The following is a 15,110-nucleotide window of genomic DNA, read 5'->3' as shown; positions in this document are numbered from 1 at the left end:
TCACCAAGGCTGCATTTATTTGATAAAAAATACAGTAAAAATAGTAATAATTTTGAAATATTATTACAATTTAAAATAACTGGAATGATATTTTTTTTCAGGATTCTTTGAATAAATAAAAAATTATTTATTTTTTAAACATTATTAATGTCTTTACTGTCACTTTTGATCAATTTAATTTATCTTTGCTAAATATAAGTATTTTTTTTTTTACCCAAAGTCTATTGTTGTGGTATATAATTAAAAATAACAGTAATGGCAAGTAAAAAAATAATCTGTTGTTAGTCACTTTACATGTAATTAAGACGGTTTCTTCCTGTCTAAATGGGCAGTTCTTGGCCAGAATGCATTGCCATGATGAGGAACACATTATTTATGACAAGTTATCGTGTTTTGTATGTTTAAATCGTGCTTGTGTCTGATCTCCAGTCAGGTGGTACTCCCACATCAGGGTCCAACTCTAGCAACGGAGGTGGTGCGCCCTCCAGTCCAGTACTGAGAATAATCATTGATAACATGTTTTACCCCGTCACCCTGGATGTGCTGCAGCAGGTGGGGGACGCCACAGTTTGGATCAGCCTCTTATTCAGTTTATATTAGTGACAAGTTGATGTCCTGTTGATGCTATGTGTTAATTCTGTTTTTTTTTTTGTAATGTCTTTTCCCCCTCTGTTGATAGCTCCCCTCAATGCTCTGCTTTCTCTGTCAATAGATCTTCTCAAAGTTTGGCACCGTCATGAAAATCATCACGTTCACCAAGAACAATCAGTTTCAGGCCCTGTTGCAGTTCAACGATCCAACCAATGCACAGCAAGCTAAAGTGGTGGGTGTGCTCTCAGCGGAAGTTCATGTGAAAAGCACGTTTTTAGTGCTCTACGAAGACGACACATTCTCTCTCTGTCTCTCCACCTTGCTCTTTTTTCTATCTTTTTCGGTTGTCTTTTAGGCTCTAGATGGACAGAACATTTACAATTCCTGCTGTACCCTTCGGATAGACTACTCAAAACTCGTCAACCTGAATGTGAAATACAATAACGATAAGAGCAGGGACTACACCAGACCGGATCTTCCTGCTGGAGACGGGCAGCCCTCTCTGGATCCCTCTATGGCTGCTGCCCTGGGTAAAGACTCCAGTTCCCTGCTCGGTAAGATCCCAGGTACTTGCCTCTTTTTTTTTTTTTACTAGCTATTTTATATGTCATCCAGTGTTTATTGTCTTCATTCACATGAAACCCTAACACTCCCACGTTACAAACCTGTATGAAAAGAAACACTATGGTTACACTTAATTTTGATGATCTACTTTAAATGTTCTACCATCTATAAGTAACTTTGCAACTACATTTTAACTAACTCTCATTAGAATATTAGTAAACTGTTATGTTATAGGTTCAGGTTAGTAAAATAAGTTTACAGGTAATTGAAAAGTTACTTATGGTCAGTAGAATTTCTAAAGTGGACCATTGAAATAGTGTTACCAACAGTATTTGTGAAAATGCATTGTCTGCATTGACATGAAGAATATATTTTCAAGAACTGTTAATACAGTAAATTATTTTCAGTATTAAATTTGCATAAAACTCTCTTAGCAGTGACTTTCATTCTAGAGCTATGCTAAACACACTGGGGTATTCACTGAAGGTGTCCTGAGAGAGATTTCTTAAAGGAACTTTTTTTAAGCTTGACACAACTCGATCTTAAAAAACGTGACGCTCATGGCGCGAGATGCTTAAAAAACAGCAAGACGTGATGCAGCTTCCAAAGATGTTTGTCTATTTATCTGTTGATCATTGGTTGTCTGTTCAATTCTAAACATTGTTTGTCATCAATACCATCACCCATTTAAGACCTGCTTGATTCTGAGCGCCGCTGAATAAGGACAGTATTTCAATCAGCGTCATTGATTTAACTCTGTCTGAATATTGTGAAAAATGAAAATAGAAAGCTGTGTTTATGAAAGACTGAATATAATTGGAATGTGCTTTTAAGTACTGTAAAATGTCATGTAGGCCTGTGTCTCTAAGTGCTCGAGTGACCTTTTCTCGGAGATCTGCTCATAAGGCCTCTTAATTTAAAATGCAATTTGACATTTCCCCTGTCACGTAATCAAGCAGTTATTTTATTGATATTAGGCTTAAAATTATTAGGTTTTAAAACCCCACATGGTTTCAACCAGGACCCTCTAACATCAGGATAAAGAACTAATATGTTTTACCTGTGTGTAATTCAGCTTTTATTGGCTGTCACAGCTAAAACAAACACGGGATGATGGCTAAGCCACTTTCTTAAACTTTCCTCTACAGGTAAAGTTGGCCTAATGATTACCTATTAAATTTCACTCTACAAATGTTGCAGTTTTGTGTTATGTTCATGTATGTAATATCACTTTTAATTGAACTTCTGGAGTAGAATGCCTGTTTATAGGTAGCTGTGTGATTGCAGGTGCCCTGAGCCCATTGAGTGCGGCCGCGGCTGCTGCTGCTGCGGCTGGAAGAGTCGCTCTGTCCGGGCACACGGGGTCTGGTGGAGTGCTGCTTGTTAGCAATCTAAACGAAGAGGTCAGTGTACTTACATCTCAGCCTCTCCCTCACATTGACATATTTCTGTTTGTCATGCCGTGTTATTTGCTTAGACTCAGAAAGTGCCACTTCCTTTACTTATAAACTATAAGATTGTCCAATTTGTAATTGCAGAGTGCTGTAGCCTCATTTTAGCTTGTACATTCACTCTGTACATGTAATGCATACAAAAACTTAACCTAAACTCAACTGGAATTCCCTGGTCATGTTTGAACCCCAAAATAAAAAAAGCCTTAAGTTTTAAATATAAAAATCTTTTAAATATGTAATTAATTAACTAATATATATTAGGTGTGCAATGATGGCAGTTGTGGCCATGGCCCCATTTGTGGACTAATAGCTAAATTTAGCCATCATAGAGTAAAAGTTTATCATTTGCAGGTGTTTTTTCTTGACAATTTACACATTCCAGCGATTTTAAACCAGCAAGAAGAGGTGAAAGAGAACCCGATCGCTCGCTATTATCTGAGCATACAGCCGCACTCAACCGAAGCGCGCGCACACAGTTGAACACACGAGTGAACACCGAATTGATTCCTCTTTTGTGTCACCTTGCGCTTGAACGGACACATACACACAAAATTGTTAAAATACCCTTCTCTGCAAGTAATTTCTCTTAAACTCGGTTATGTCTTAAGTGAAAATAAACTCTTGAGAAAGAAATCCGATGTGTATCATTAAATTTGATCCGTTTATTAGGTCTTAAAGTGACAGCAGCCTATAAAAATATGCTGCTGTTTACGTCATTAATGTTAATCAAACAACGAAACACATCTTCAACAAAGATTAATCTATATTTAATTTATACAGTCAACACTATAGTGTTATTTTACTTTTAATGATTACATTTCTGTACCTGAATACTACTGTTAGTCCTTTCTTTATTTGTAACTTTAGATTGTATTTATGTATGCTTGTAATTTGTGTTCACTTGTCTTTAATAATTTAATTATTAAAAGCTAGATTTTTGCTGTGGTGTTGAAGTATTTAAAGTGTGCTTTATGTAATTAAAGAAAAGCAGTTACATTACCCCCCCCCCCCCTTTTTGAAAAATGATTCGATTTTGTGCCTCAAAAACGTCTCAGGTTACGTATGTAACCCTGGTTCCCTGAGAGGGAACGAGACGCTGCGTTTGAGACGCGGTGGGAACGCTCTGCGTGATTGCGTCATGAAGCACGTGTAAAATCAGTCCAATGGAAGCCCGATACGTCATAGGTGACGTCATAGACCAGGAAACTATAAAGCACCCTTGAAAACAGACCGCGACAGCTTCTGAAAAGTCTGAAGTAAGTCGATCAGGGTATGCAGGAAGTATGGCAGGCAAACGCAGCGTCTCGTTCCCTCTCAGGGAACCAGGGTTACATACGTAACCTGAGACGTTCCCTTTCAAGGGAACTTCGAGCTGCGTTTGAGACGCGGTGGGAACCCCATACCCACTACGCCATAGTGACAAATGCCCGTTCTGTGTGAAGTCCTTGCGCACACTAAGAAGCAAGCAACCTCGCCCCAGGAGTGGAGAGGTCAAGGTCATAAAACCTGACAAATGTATGTGGAGAGGACCAACCTGCCGCATTACAAATGTCAAGAAGGGAAACACCCGAAATTAAGGCCGTAGAGGCCGCCATACTCCTTGTAGAATGGGCCCGTACAGCCATAGGTGAAGGCTGACCGGCCGCTTCATAAGCCAATGATATAGCCTCAACTATCCATTTGCTCATAACCTGTTTAGATGCAGGGCACCCTCTTCTGAGTGACCCAAAACATACAAATAACTGCTCTGACTTACGCCACAGGGCAGCTCTGTGAACGTAGGCATCCAATGCCCAAACTGGACATAACAGGTTCAGTTGTTCCTGATCTGGGGTATTAAAAGGTGGAGGATAAAAGGCCTGCAACACTATTGGGCCCCTAACATTAACTGGGACCTTAGGAATATAACCCGGTCTAGGGTATAGAAATGCTTTCACCATACCAGGTGCAAATTCCAGACATGACGGAGCAACCGACAGGGCATGCAAATCTCCAATTATCTTGATAGATGAAATAGCAAGGAGAAATAAAGCTTTCAAAGTGAGGAATTTTTCTGAAACCTCTTCAATAGGCTCGAAGGGAGCCAGAGCCAGACCCTCAAGTACAATGGCTAAATCCCAAGCCGGTGCTCTAGAGTGCAGTGCAGGTCTCAACCTCAATGTACCACGGAGAAAACGAGTAATCAGAGGATCTCTCCCAAAAGAAGTACCCCCCAGAGGGGTATGATAGGCCGAAATAGCCGCCACATAAACTTTTAAGGTGGAAGGAGATAATCCAGCAGAGAAACGGTCTTGCAGAAAATCGAGAACTGAACCAACAGGGCAGTTAACAGGATCTAACTGACGCTCACCACACCAGGTGGAGAATAATTTCCATTTCAGTGCATACAGTCTTCTCGTGGAAGGAGCTCTGGAATGGAGAATGTCTCAACGACCTCAGTCGAGAGACTGGATTCTATGAGCCTGGCCCCCTCAGAGGCCAGGCCCACAGTTTCCACAACTCCGGTCGAGGGTGAAATATCGTGCCCCCTGCTTGGGACAGCAGGTCCCTCCTGAACGGAATCTCCATGGGAGAGCCGTCCAGAAGAGACAAAGTCCGAGAACCAAACTCGAGTCGGCCAGTATGGGGCTACTAGTAGCAGATGAGCCCCTTCCCGGCGAACCCTCTCCAGAACCTCCGGGAGCATAGATATCGGGGGAAATGCGTACAGGTGCAGCCTCGGCCACACCTGCACCATCGCATCCAGTCTGAGAAGAGCTGGCTGCGTGAGGGGGAACCATATAGAGCAATGCGTTGTACAAACGATGTGAAAGGTCGACTTGACTTTAGTTAGACCAAAGTTCTCCCTAAGAAGCTCCACCACCTCGGGGTGAAGTCTCCAATCCCCTGGGCCTCAGCCCCTGCCTCAACAGGATATCTGCTCTGATATACGAGACCATCAGTGTGTTGTCCGCCATTCGCCGAGCAACCACTCATGATCGCCCCCACTTGTGAGGGAAGCATCCGTCGATAGCAATATGCGTCGACAAGAAGCCCCCAACACTGGGCCTGGGCGAGGAACCAAGGTTCTTCCACATGACCGAAGCACGAAGGCATAGCCGCGTGACTTTGATCATGCGAAAACGTATTTCCCCTCGGAGAAAAACCCCTTGGTCCTGAGCCACCACTGCAGGGGTCTCATGAACAGAAGGCCAAAAGTAATACGTTGGACGCAACTGCCATGAGACCCACCCGTCTGAAACTGTTTCACAGTGAGTGACTGGCCTAGATATACCCCATTACGGCTGTAAGAATTGCTACACCTAGAAAAGTGGTCCTCAGAGCACACTCTTCTTGGCGTTGAGAGGCAACTCCAACATCCTTAATGAGACAGAACGACATCTCGATGCCGAACTGCCATAAACTCAGATTGAGCTAGGAACAACCAATCATTGATGTAGTATAATACGCGAATGCCCTGGAGTCTCAGAAGAGCCAGAGCTGCATCCACGCATACTGTAAAGGTGTGGGGTAATAAACCTAGGCCGAATGGAAGAACCCGATAATGGTATGCTTCGCCCCCGAAAGCAAACCTCGGGAACCTCCCTTATCCTCTTTTGGAAACAATGAAGTAATGGCTGTCTGCTGGGAGGAGGAACCCCTTCTACAGCTCCTTTTGCAGAAGTGACAGTACTTCCTGCTCCATAACCAAAGCCTGCTCGGGGTCCACCAATGAGAGGAGGACCCCTAGAAATCTGGGCGAACGAGAACCGAACTGAATTCTGAAACCCTTTTCTATAGTGTGCAGGACCCACTGAGAAATATGTGGCAGTAGTTTCCACGCTGCCAGAAATTTACTAGGGGAACCAGTCTCTCAAGACTGGCCTCTGGATTTGTTTGAACAGTCACTACGGCGCCCTGAAGCGGCGAACCGGCAGGGAACAACCGAACTGACCATTCTACGACCCTCCTCAGAGGATCGTATGGGGATGCTGACACCTCGGTGCCCTGAACGGCGAACCGGCAGGGAACAACCGAACTGGCAGCGCTGCAACCCTCCTCAAAGAGTTGCACCCCAGAGGAAAAACGATTTCTCAAAACCGTCCCTTGGTTGAACAGTCACTACGGTGCCCTGAAGCGGCGAACCGGCAGGGAACAACCGAACTGACCGCTCTACGATCCTCCTCGGAGGATCGTATGGGGACGCTGACACCTCGGTGCCCTGAACGGCGAACCGGCAGGGAACAACCGAACTGGCAGCGCTGCGACCCTCCTCAGAGAGTCGCACCCCAGAGGTCGCCAAAGAGAAACGATTTCTCAAAACCGTCCCTGCCCCGGAGGAGCCCTCAGAAGCCTGATAGCCTCGTTTTCTTGCGACAGGACTTCTTGTCTAAGCTTTATTAGAGATGATGACAGTCCTCAGATCTTGCCTACCTCTAACTAGCTTAGTTCCTACGACCCTCCTCGGAGGATCGTTGAAAAAAGCAGGCACTTCGGCGCCCTGAAACGGCGAACCGGCAGGGAAACCGAACTGACTGCTCTTCTTTTATTTGAAGGCTCGTTTGGGGACACTGACACCTTGGTGCCCTGAAACGGCGAACCGGCAGGGAAACCGAACTGGCAGTACTGCGACCCTCCTCAGAGAGTCACACCCCAAAGGGTGCTGAGGAGAAACGATTTCTCAAAACCGTCCCTACCCCAGAGGGGACCACCCTTAGAAGCCAGATCGCCTCGGCGTCAGGGCTTCTCCTTTGTCAAAGCTATTTTAGAGATAAAAAAGTCTTCAGATCTTGCATGTCTCTAACTGGCTAGACTGCGACCGCCACCCAGGTACCCCTCAATTGCGGAGGAGCCCGAATGGCGACGCTCTGTTTTGCACTTTGTGCTGAGAGGAGCATAATAGTTCTCAGGAACATTAGATTGGTGAGGAAGAAACCTCTGGAACGCCGCTGAATGGTTTATTTCTTAGTTTTCTTGAAAGCGGAGCGTCCAGAAGAACAGACATAATTATATCTTTATTTTCCTTTATCTTTATATCAGAAAAACTTATATATATATACATATATATCACTCTGCGGCCACCAGCAGGAAACAACCGAACTGGCAGCGCTGCGACCCTCCTCAGAGAGTCGCCCCTCACATTCATCCATGTCCTTATATACTCTACCCACCAGCGCTGCCCAATAAAAATGTACTCATTATTAAGATGGCTGGTGGGTAACGTCGGGGTTAATAACGATAACGCCGACTCGGGAGAGAGAAAGCTCGCAAGCGTCTCTTTAACCCGAGGCAATGTCATACTATGATACTTAATACCCAAACATTACTATAGTCAGACATCTGGGGATTAAACACATAAAATACAAACCGGTTTATTCCACGATCTCGACACCTCAGTGTGGAGATAGGGAAAAACCACAGTCCCCGACGAGGAGGCTGAGATACAGAGTTTTCCTGTTTTAAGATACAGTTCATCTAACAAACTCTTCTTTATTTTCAATCTCATAATGTTCAGCTGGCCAGTAAATATTTAACTGGCAACAGCACTAGATAAAACCTCCTTTTTTTTCTTTAAAAAAGCTCCTCTTTATTCAACAGAGTTATGAGCTGGAAAATTTATTCATTGAAAACTCAAACATCTGCCTTTTTTAAAAAGATTTGTATTTGTTTTCTTTCTTTTTAAACAAAACACTAACGATACCAATTCCTCGGAACTGGAAATCGCAGCACACTAGATCTGGCATGTGAAAGCTGAGAAAGGGCGGAGCCCGTCCCAACCCCCGCTGTCAGATCCGTTTTCGAACCCCGAAATACGAGCCGTCTCCGAGCCTCGGCAACAGAGAGACCCGCTCGGGGAACGCGAACCGAACCGTCCTCCTCGAAGAACGCCCGGCGAGAGCGGAGCGTCCTCACGGACAGCTTCTCGCAATGCACAGTCAGATCCCTCGAGAAATGACTGTTGCATGCTCCACTCCCAAACAGCAACAAAAAGCTGATGTGTGTCCCCACCCGTGATGTAACGAGGGCAGGGAACAACACAACGTCTATAATATTGCTTTGCTCGCCATAATGATAGATAGTGATATATATATTGGGCTTGACAAACAACAATAAATAGACAAGGACAGAATCACAGAGAGCGCTTGCTGAAGACTACAGAAGCTGTCGCGGTCTGTTTTCAAGGGTGCTTTATAGTTTCCTGGTCTATGACGTCACCTATGACGTATCGGGCTTCCATTGGACTGATTTTACACGTGCTTCATGACGCAATCACGCAGAGCGTTCCCACCGCGTCTCAAACGCAGCTCGAAGTTCCCTTGAAAGGGAACCATATTACGATCCAAACCGTGAGTTTAGTGATGCACCACTTATATATACTACTCATATTTACTTGTATATTTTATTGCTTGTAATTTAAATTTAATTGTACATTCCTGTCATGGTATTTGTTGCAAGGAACAACTTAGTGGTCTTAATAAGGCTTAATTTTCAGATTTTGGGGTGAAATATGACCGAGGCATTTCTTTGTGAGTTTCACTTATGTCGTTCTTAAACCTACTTGTTTTATAATAACAACAGACTCTCATTAATTGTATTATCTGAAGTTATCCGTTAGTGCTTGTCTCTGTGTGTTTTGACAGCTTTCTGTTTGTCCATCAAGTTCCACAGAGCAACTAATTTTCTCTCTTTTCTGTATAAGCTCTGTCTCTCACTCTGCGAAAGTTAGTGAACCATGGACGTGGCATTGCTCTGCTCATTTGATATAATTGACAAATTTTTGTGTTGTTTAAACGTCAGACTGCACGTATTGCTGTGAGGTCAATAGTGACTTTGTCTGTTCACACCATAACTTTAAAAGGTGGTTTTCACATCCACACAAGCATGGCAATCACAGAGAACCGGATGCTTGAAACGGTGACTTTCGGCTTTTCCTGATGCATGCATCTCCTGCATGCATCTTTAAAACTTCATGACTCTGCTGTTATTCAGATCATTGTTATCATTATCAGATTCTCCTATTTATTTTTTGGTATGAATGCATCCTTACCCTGGAATTGGGTAACTACATTTGGCACAATTATTTGCTTGTATAATGTAAAAATGCATAAAGCAGCCATTCTCTGACCAAACTCCTGCATTTCCTGTGTACTGACCTGTATTATATTTTTTGTCCCCCCTTTATTTATATTCTGCATTTGCTTCCCCCTCTTTTCTTCATTTTGATTTTATCCCTCTCTTCCATCCTGCCTTTCTCCCCCTCTGTCTCTTGCTCTCTCTCTGTCTGTCTCTCTCTCTCTCTCTCTCTCTCTCTCTCTGTCTCTCTGTCTCTCTCTCTCTCTCTCTCTCTCTCTCTCTCTCTCTCTCTCTCTTTCCCCCTCATATCCTGTTATATTTTTATTTTTGGTCCCTTTTTCTTGCCACACCTTGACCACACCTCGTTGTTCATACTTTTTTTTTGCTTGAACAAAACTTCGGACCCCCCAATTAACCGCCCTGAACCATGATCCATGACCACTTCACCATTCTGCGGAAACCACCCTCCGTTATGGATGATCTGTTCATCTCCGCTCTTCCTCGACTCTTCTCTCTGTCCGCTTGCTCCTCTCTCCTTCTAAAGATGGTTACGCCCCACAGTCTGTTTACCCTCTTCGGTATGTTCTCGTTAGCTCTACATTTTTTTCCTTTGGTTTCTGTTATTATATTATTATTCATGTGCTTTTAGTTATTTTATTTAAAGTCAACATGAAATGAAAATTGACCCAATTGACAGCAATAAAGCATGTTTCTGTAGATATTTATTATTGATTATTTATAGATATTACGTGTCTGATAACCTATATGCTAATATTTAATTTGGTTTTAGACTATATATAGCACACTCAACAAAGAATTAATGTCTAACTTTTTCTGTTAACTTAACGTTAAAGAGCTGATTATGTAAATACGGTTTAATAATATTGGTCAAAAGCTGTTATTGGTTTGATATATGGGTTTATTGTTGGTGAACAATAGTCAAATAGCTAATTATTAACTGTTGAGGGAACTTCTCTAAAATTTTACCCATAATAAATGTTGCTTAAAGGAATAGTTCACCCAAAAGTTGTACAAAACCTGTATGAACTGCTGAACACAAAAGAGGAATATGGGTAATCAAACAGCTAATGGACCCCATTGACTTCCATTGTATGGAACAAAAAAAAAATCAATGGGGTCCCATCAACTTTTTGGTTACCAACATTCTTCAAAATATCTTCTTTTGTGTTTAGCTGATGAAATAAATTCAGACAGGTTTGGAACAACTTGAGGGTGAATTGATGATGATGAAATGTTGATGACAGAATAAATGATGGCAGAATTTTTATTTTTGGGTGAACTATCCCCTTAACTTCATAATAACAATGAACTTTACATTTAAATTTAGCCTCAAAAGTGGGCACTAGTGATTGTCACAATCGACTGAGACTCTGTGTTAGCATAGAACGTCCACTACGTTAATCAGTTCTGAATGGATTCAAATCCAGCCCTACATTTTTTTTTCTTCTCTTGTTGAATGTTCTTGGTTATACATTATGTAACTATAAATGTAATTACATGTTGACTTTAAACCATTACCATTAATTGGCTTTTAGAGTAAAAGTCTTTTGCTTTATTTTTTTTCAGTATTTTCAAGTATACAATTTGTTTCAGTGCATGTGATCTTTGTTCAGTTTGCACAGTTTTTATGTCCCATCTTAGTTCTTGATTTATTTTGAATTTGAGGGTGTGTATATATATCCGAGTCTTCTGTCAGGTTGTGATTAGTTTTCTCCATTTCGATGAACGTTCTTTGAGTCTGTCGTTCTATCTTTCCACTCTCTCACTCCTCACTTTTTCCTCCCTCTCTCGCTTCTCCTCTGGCTGCTGGCTGCTCTGTTCGCAGGAGTTTATGGGGACGTGCAGCGTGTGAAGATTCTTTTTAATAAGAAAGACAGCGCACTGATACAGATGGCTGATATGAACCAGGCTCAGCTTGGTAAGATGCACACTGAAACTTCCTTAACAGCACAACAGTTATTGTAATGGCTAAGTTTACACGCCAGTCAAATCCAATTGAGTTGCATTCAGGCTTTACAGGCTTTAAAGATGATGTCAAATCAAAATAGACATTTCATTTCATTCAGAATAAATGTCCTTGGTTTGTGCAGGATTCATTCAAAAAAAAAAAAAAAAAAAAAAAATCCTCAAAATCTAATAGCTTTCGCTGCCTTTTAAACAACTTTTCCCAAGGCAGTGTGGGCGGAGCTCAATAATATTAACCAATAATAAAAACATCGGAAAAACACTCAAATCCTGATGGATGGAATTGGGCCCCGTCCATATTATTTACCTCTGAATTTCACTCACATTCCAGAAGTTAAATGTTTGTGAATGCTTTTAAAAATGTGTAGTATGTTTATACATTTGGTGGGTTTTTATATATATTACTGTTCAAATGTTTGGGGCCATTGAGATTTGTATATAAATTAATACTTTATTTAGGATTAAGGATCACGTGACAGTAGCTACGTTTACATGGACACCTTTTCTTTCAATCGGAATGAATTGATTACGATTGATGAATGCGCACTTAGTGGTTACACGAATGCTAAATAAAGTGATCGCGTTGATGTTGCTTCTTTTTATGTCACAAGCTTCAAATCGGAATAGATTTTTTGACGTGCACATTGAACAAATATACAGTTTGCCGCTGTTTGTGCATACCAACCATTCTCCTATGTTGCTTCTTTTCTTTGCTTTAAAGAATAGATCAGTAATATTGATTTATTTCAGGTCCTAATTGGGAGACGACGAGCACATGAACCGTTGTGCCACACTGCTTTTATTTATCAAGCACCTAAAACAAGGCGTCTGTGAATGAGAGTCTGAAACAAGAACTGGTGGGACGTTGTCCTACTCCACAGATGAGTGGAAGGAAAATTTTAGATTGACAAACCAGTCATTTATGAGACTTCATTCGACAACAACAACAGCTCGTTCCACGCGTCATTTGTCAGTACGCCAATCTCTACGTCATTGCACATGCCCAGTACTTTCCAGTTTCGGTGTTCAATCTGATCAAGTGTGAGATTTTTTTATTTTTATTATTCTGACTGTGCTACTAGTCTGATTCCAATCGTATTATTAGAGTCCATGTAAAGGCAGCTACTGGAGAAATGGCTGAAAATGTAGTTTTTCCATCACCAGAATAAATTACATTTAAAACAATTTTTTTAAAATAGAGAACATAAAAAAATCATACCGACCCAAAACGGTAGTGGATTTTGTCTGCACTTTAGGTCATGATTCTCTTTTCTCTTTGGTTGTGCCTCAGCTATGAGCCATCTAAACGGTCAGAAGATGTACTCAAAGATCATTCGCATCACGATGTCGAAGCATCAGACCGTTCAGTTACCGAGAGATGGTTTAGATGACCAGGGTCTCACAAAAGACTTCACAAACTCTCCACTGCACCGTTTCAAAAAGCCCGGCTCCAAGAACTTTCAGAACATCTTCCCTCCTTCTGGCACACTGCATCTGTCAAACATCCCGTGAGTAAAAGTGCTATTCGCCACTTGTCAATCTTTGTGTCAGTTTTCTGAAGTCATTTTTCTGTCATGTTTTGAAGGCAAGACATAAATGAAGAAGACCTCAGAGTCCTTTTCTCCAATTCCGGTGGCACTGTGAAAGCTTTCAAGTTTTTCCAGTAAGTATGTCGCCATTTAGCTACACTTCTGCCTTTTCTTTCTCTCGTGTGACCGTTTTTGCCGTGCTTTTTCTCGGCAGAGATCACAAAATGGCCCTAATTCAGATGACAACTGCCGAAGAAGCTATTCAATGCCTGATCGACCTTCACAATTACAACATGGGTAATAACCACCACCTGAAGGTCTCCTTCTCCAAATCAACCATCTAAAGGAACCCCAAAGGTCTTGCTCCCAACTTCTTTTCTAGTGTTACCTGTTGACTGTTCAAATACACTGGGGACCACAATTTCGAGTTTCTTCTCGCAAGTTTCATTCCTCAAGAAGATGTTGTAAGAAGGAAATATTGTGACTGTTTTCAAGGACTTTTTTTTTTTTTAACCCCGTTTCCCTCTTACTGGCGCTCTGACGCATATACTCTTCAGTGGCGGAAGGGTGTCGTGATGTAAAGGCTGAACCTCTTATAATAAGCAGAAAAGAATGTGCCTTACAAAACTTACATGAATCTTTTCATACTTCATTTTTCTCAAACCTCTGAGCGTGAGATATTACACTAAGTTTTGTTAAGACAAATTTTTTTTTCTCCTTTCGTGTCTGTATAGTGTGTAAAAGCCTTTTGAAATGTTTTTCTTTTTTTGCATTTTAAGTTTGTTCAATTCTTAATGGCTGTGATGTTTCGGTTTCAGAATTGTAAATAAACCTGTGATTCTCTAGTGTTCATCACTGAGATGTTAGGCCCGCTCTTAACTCACCAATCCAGCCGAACCTCACGTTATTGATGGGAAATCATTATTCCTAGTGTTGCATGGACTGGAAATCACTTCTTTGTGTGATTTGGAAAGACAACTACAGTAGAAGGGACCAAAGTTTCTGTGCCTATAGTCTTAATTTACTCCATGATTGAGCAGTTTACTGCGGAGAGGAGACCCATGAACAGGCTTATGAGAAGGGTTGAGAAAATAAATATTGATTGGCAATCCACACTATGATATTTTTAGAGGGACAAAGGGATCTTGTGTCATTTTTTTTTTATTTTTTTTTTTTACATTCGTAGAAAGAAATGTATTTTTCGGCATAATTTGGATGTGGCACAATTAAAAGATTTTTGTTTTAAACAAAAGCAGGGAGATTGACTTTGTTGTGATTTGATTTATCTTTTTCCTTCCTATTTTCTGCTTTTATCCGTAGCATGCTCAATAAACACTTGTGTAGTTCTGCATTTACTCTCTCTCTCTGTCTCTTTTCCGCCCCTCACTCATGTCCTGTTTGTTCACTACGTTTATGGTTCTGACATCTTGTTCTCTTCCAGGGTGGGAAAAACTTCAGGAAGTTTAAAGTCACAATGGTTTTGGCAAAACAGATTTGGACAAATATATTTGTTTGGCAGCATAAGTGTTAAAAAACATAATTTCCCACCCTGTAAATCCTTTTCGCTTGTGACCGATCCAGCCTTCCTGGATTATTGCTTTGCCTTTTAGTTGATCACTTCAGTTGACACTTGATTCTGCATCACATGTTCATGTGCTCCTGCCCTTCCACTATTAAAAACAATGATCCTTACAGTGAAGGTCTCAGCAATCACATGACCTTTTTTTCTTTTAAAGTGGTCTGAATGTGATGCATTTATTTTAACCTGTAATTTTGCATGCACCTTTAAAACAATCCATGACCTTCATTTTCTTTTTCAGAATGTTTGTTGATCTGACTGATCTCTTTGTTTTCAGTTTTCATGTTCTATAATATTATTCCTGTAACACCAAGCAATTCATAACTACCTCAATTATGATATTGAGCGGTGGAC

The 15,110-nt window shown here is 41.4% G+C and overlaps 1 protein-coding gene across 4 annotated transcripts in view; it reads left to right on the top strand.

Moving 5' to 3' along the window:
- ptbp2a (polypyrimidine tract binding protein 2a) overlaps positions 1 to 14,530 on the top strand; it is a 36,647-nt gene extending 22,117 nt beyond the window's left edge. For 2 of the 4 annotated variants that reach the window (XM_056249225.1, XM_056249223.1), the window contains exons 6-14: positions 430 to 552; positions 713 to 823; positions 947 to 1,157; positions 2,443 to 2,558; positions 10,207 to 10,240; positions 11,509 to 11,601; positions 12,940 to 13,156; positions 13,234 to 13,311; positions 13,392 to 14,530. In XM_056249225.1, coding sequence (XP_056105200.1) covers positions 430 to 552; positions 713 to 823; positions 947 to 1,157; positions 2,443 to 2,558; positions 10,207 to 10,240; positions 11,509 to 11,601; positions 12,940 to 13,156; positions 13,234 to 13,311; positions 13,392 to 13,521 — 1,113 coding nt within the window. In that variant the 3' untranslated portion in view covers positions 13,522 to 14,530. The remainder of the gene's footprint in view (positions 1 to 429; positions 553 to 712; positions 824 to 946; positions 1,158 to 2,442; positions 2,559 to 10,206; positions 10,241 to 11,508; positions 11,602 to 12,939; positions 13,157 to 13,233; positions 13,312 to 13,391) is intronic. The other 2 variants (XM_056249224.1, XM_056249226.1) reach the window with 1 other exon arrangement.
- The last annotated feature ends 580 nt before the right edge of the window (positions 14,531 to 15,110 follow it).

The sequence above is a fragment of the Rhinichthys klamathensis genome, unplaced genomic scaffold (assembly GCF_029890125.1).
Source record: "Rhinichthys klamathensis goyatoka isolate OS25496 unplaced genomic scaffold, OSU_Roscu_1.1 h1tg000059l_1, whole genome shotgun sequence".
NCBI lineage: Eukaryota > Metazoa > Chordata > Actinopteri > Cypriniformes > Leuciscidae > Rhinichthys > Rhinichthys klamathensis.
This window is presented reverse-complemented; position numbering and strand designations above follow the sequence as displayed.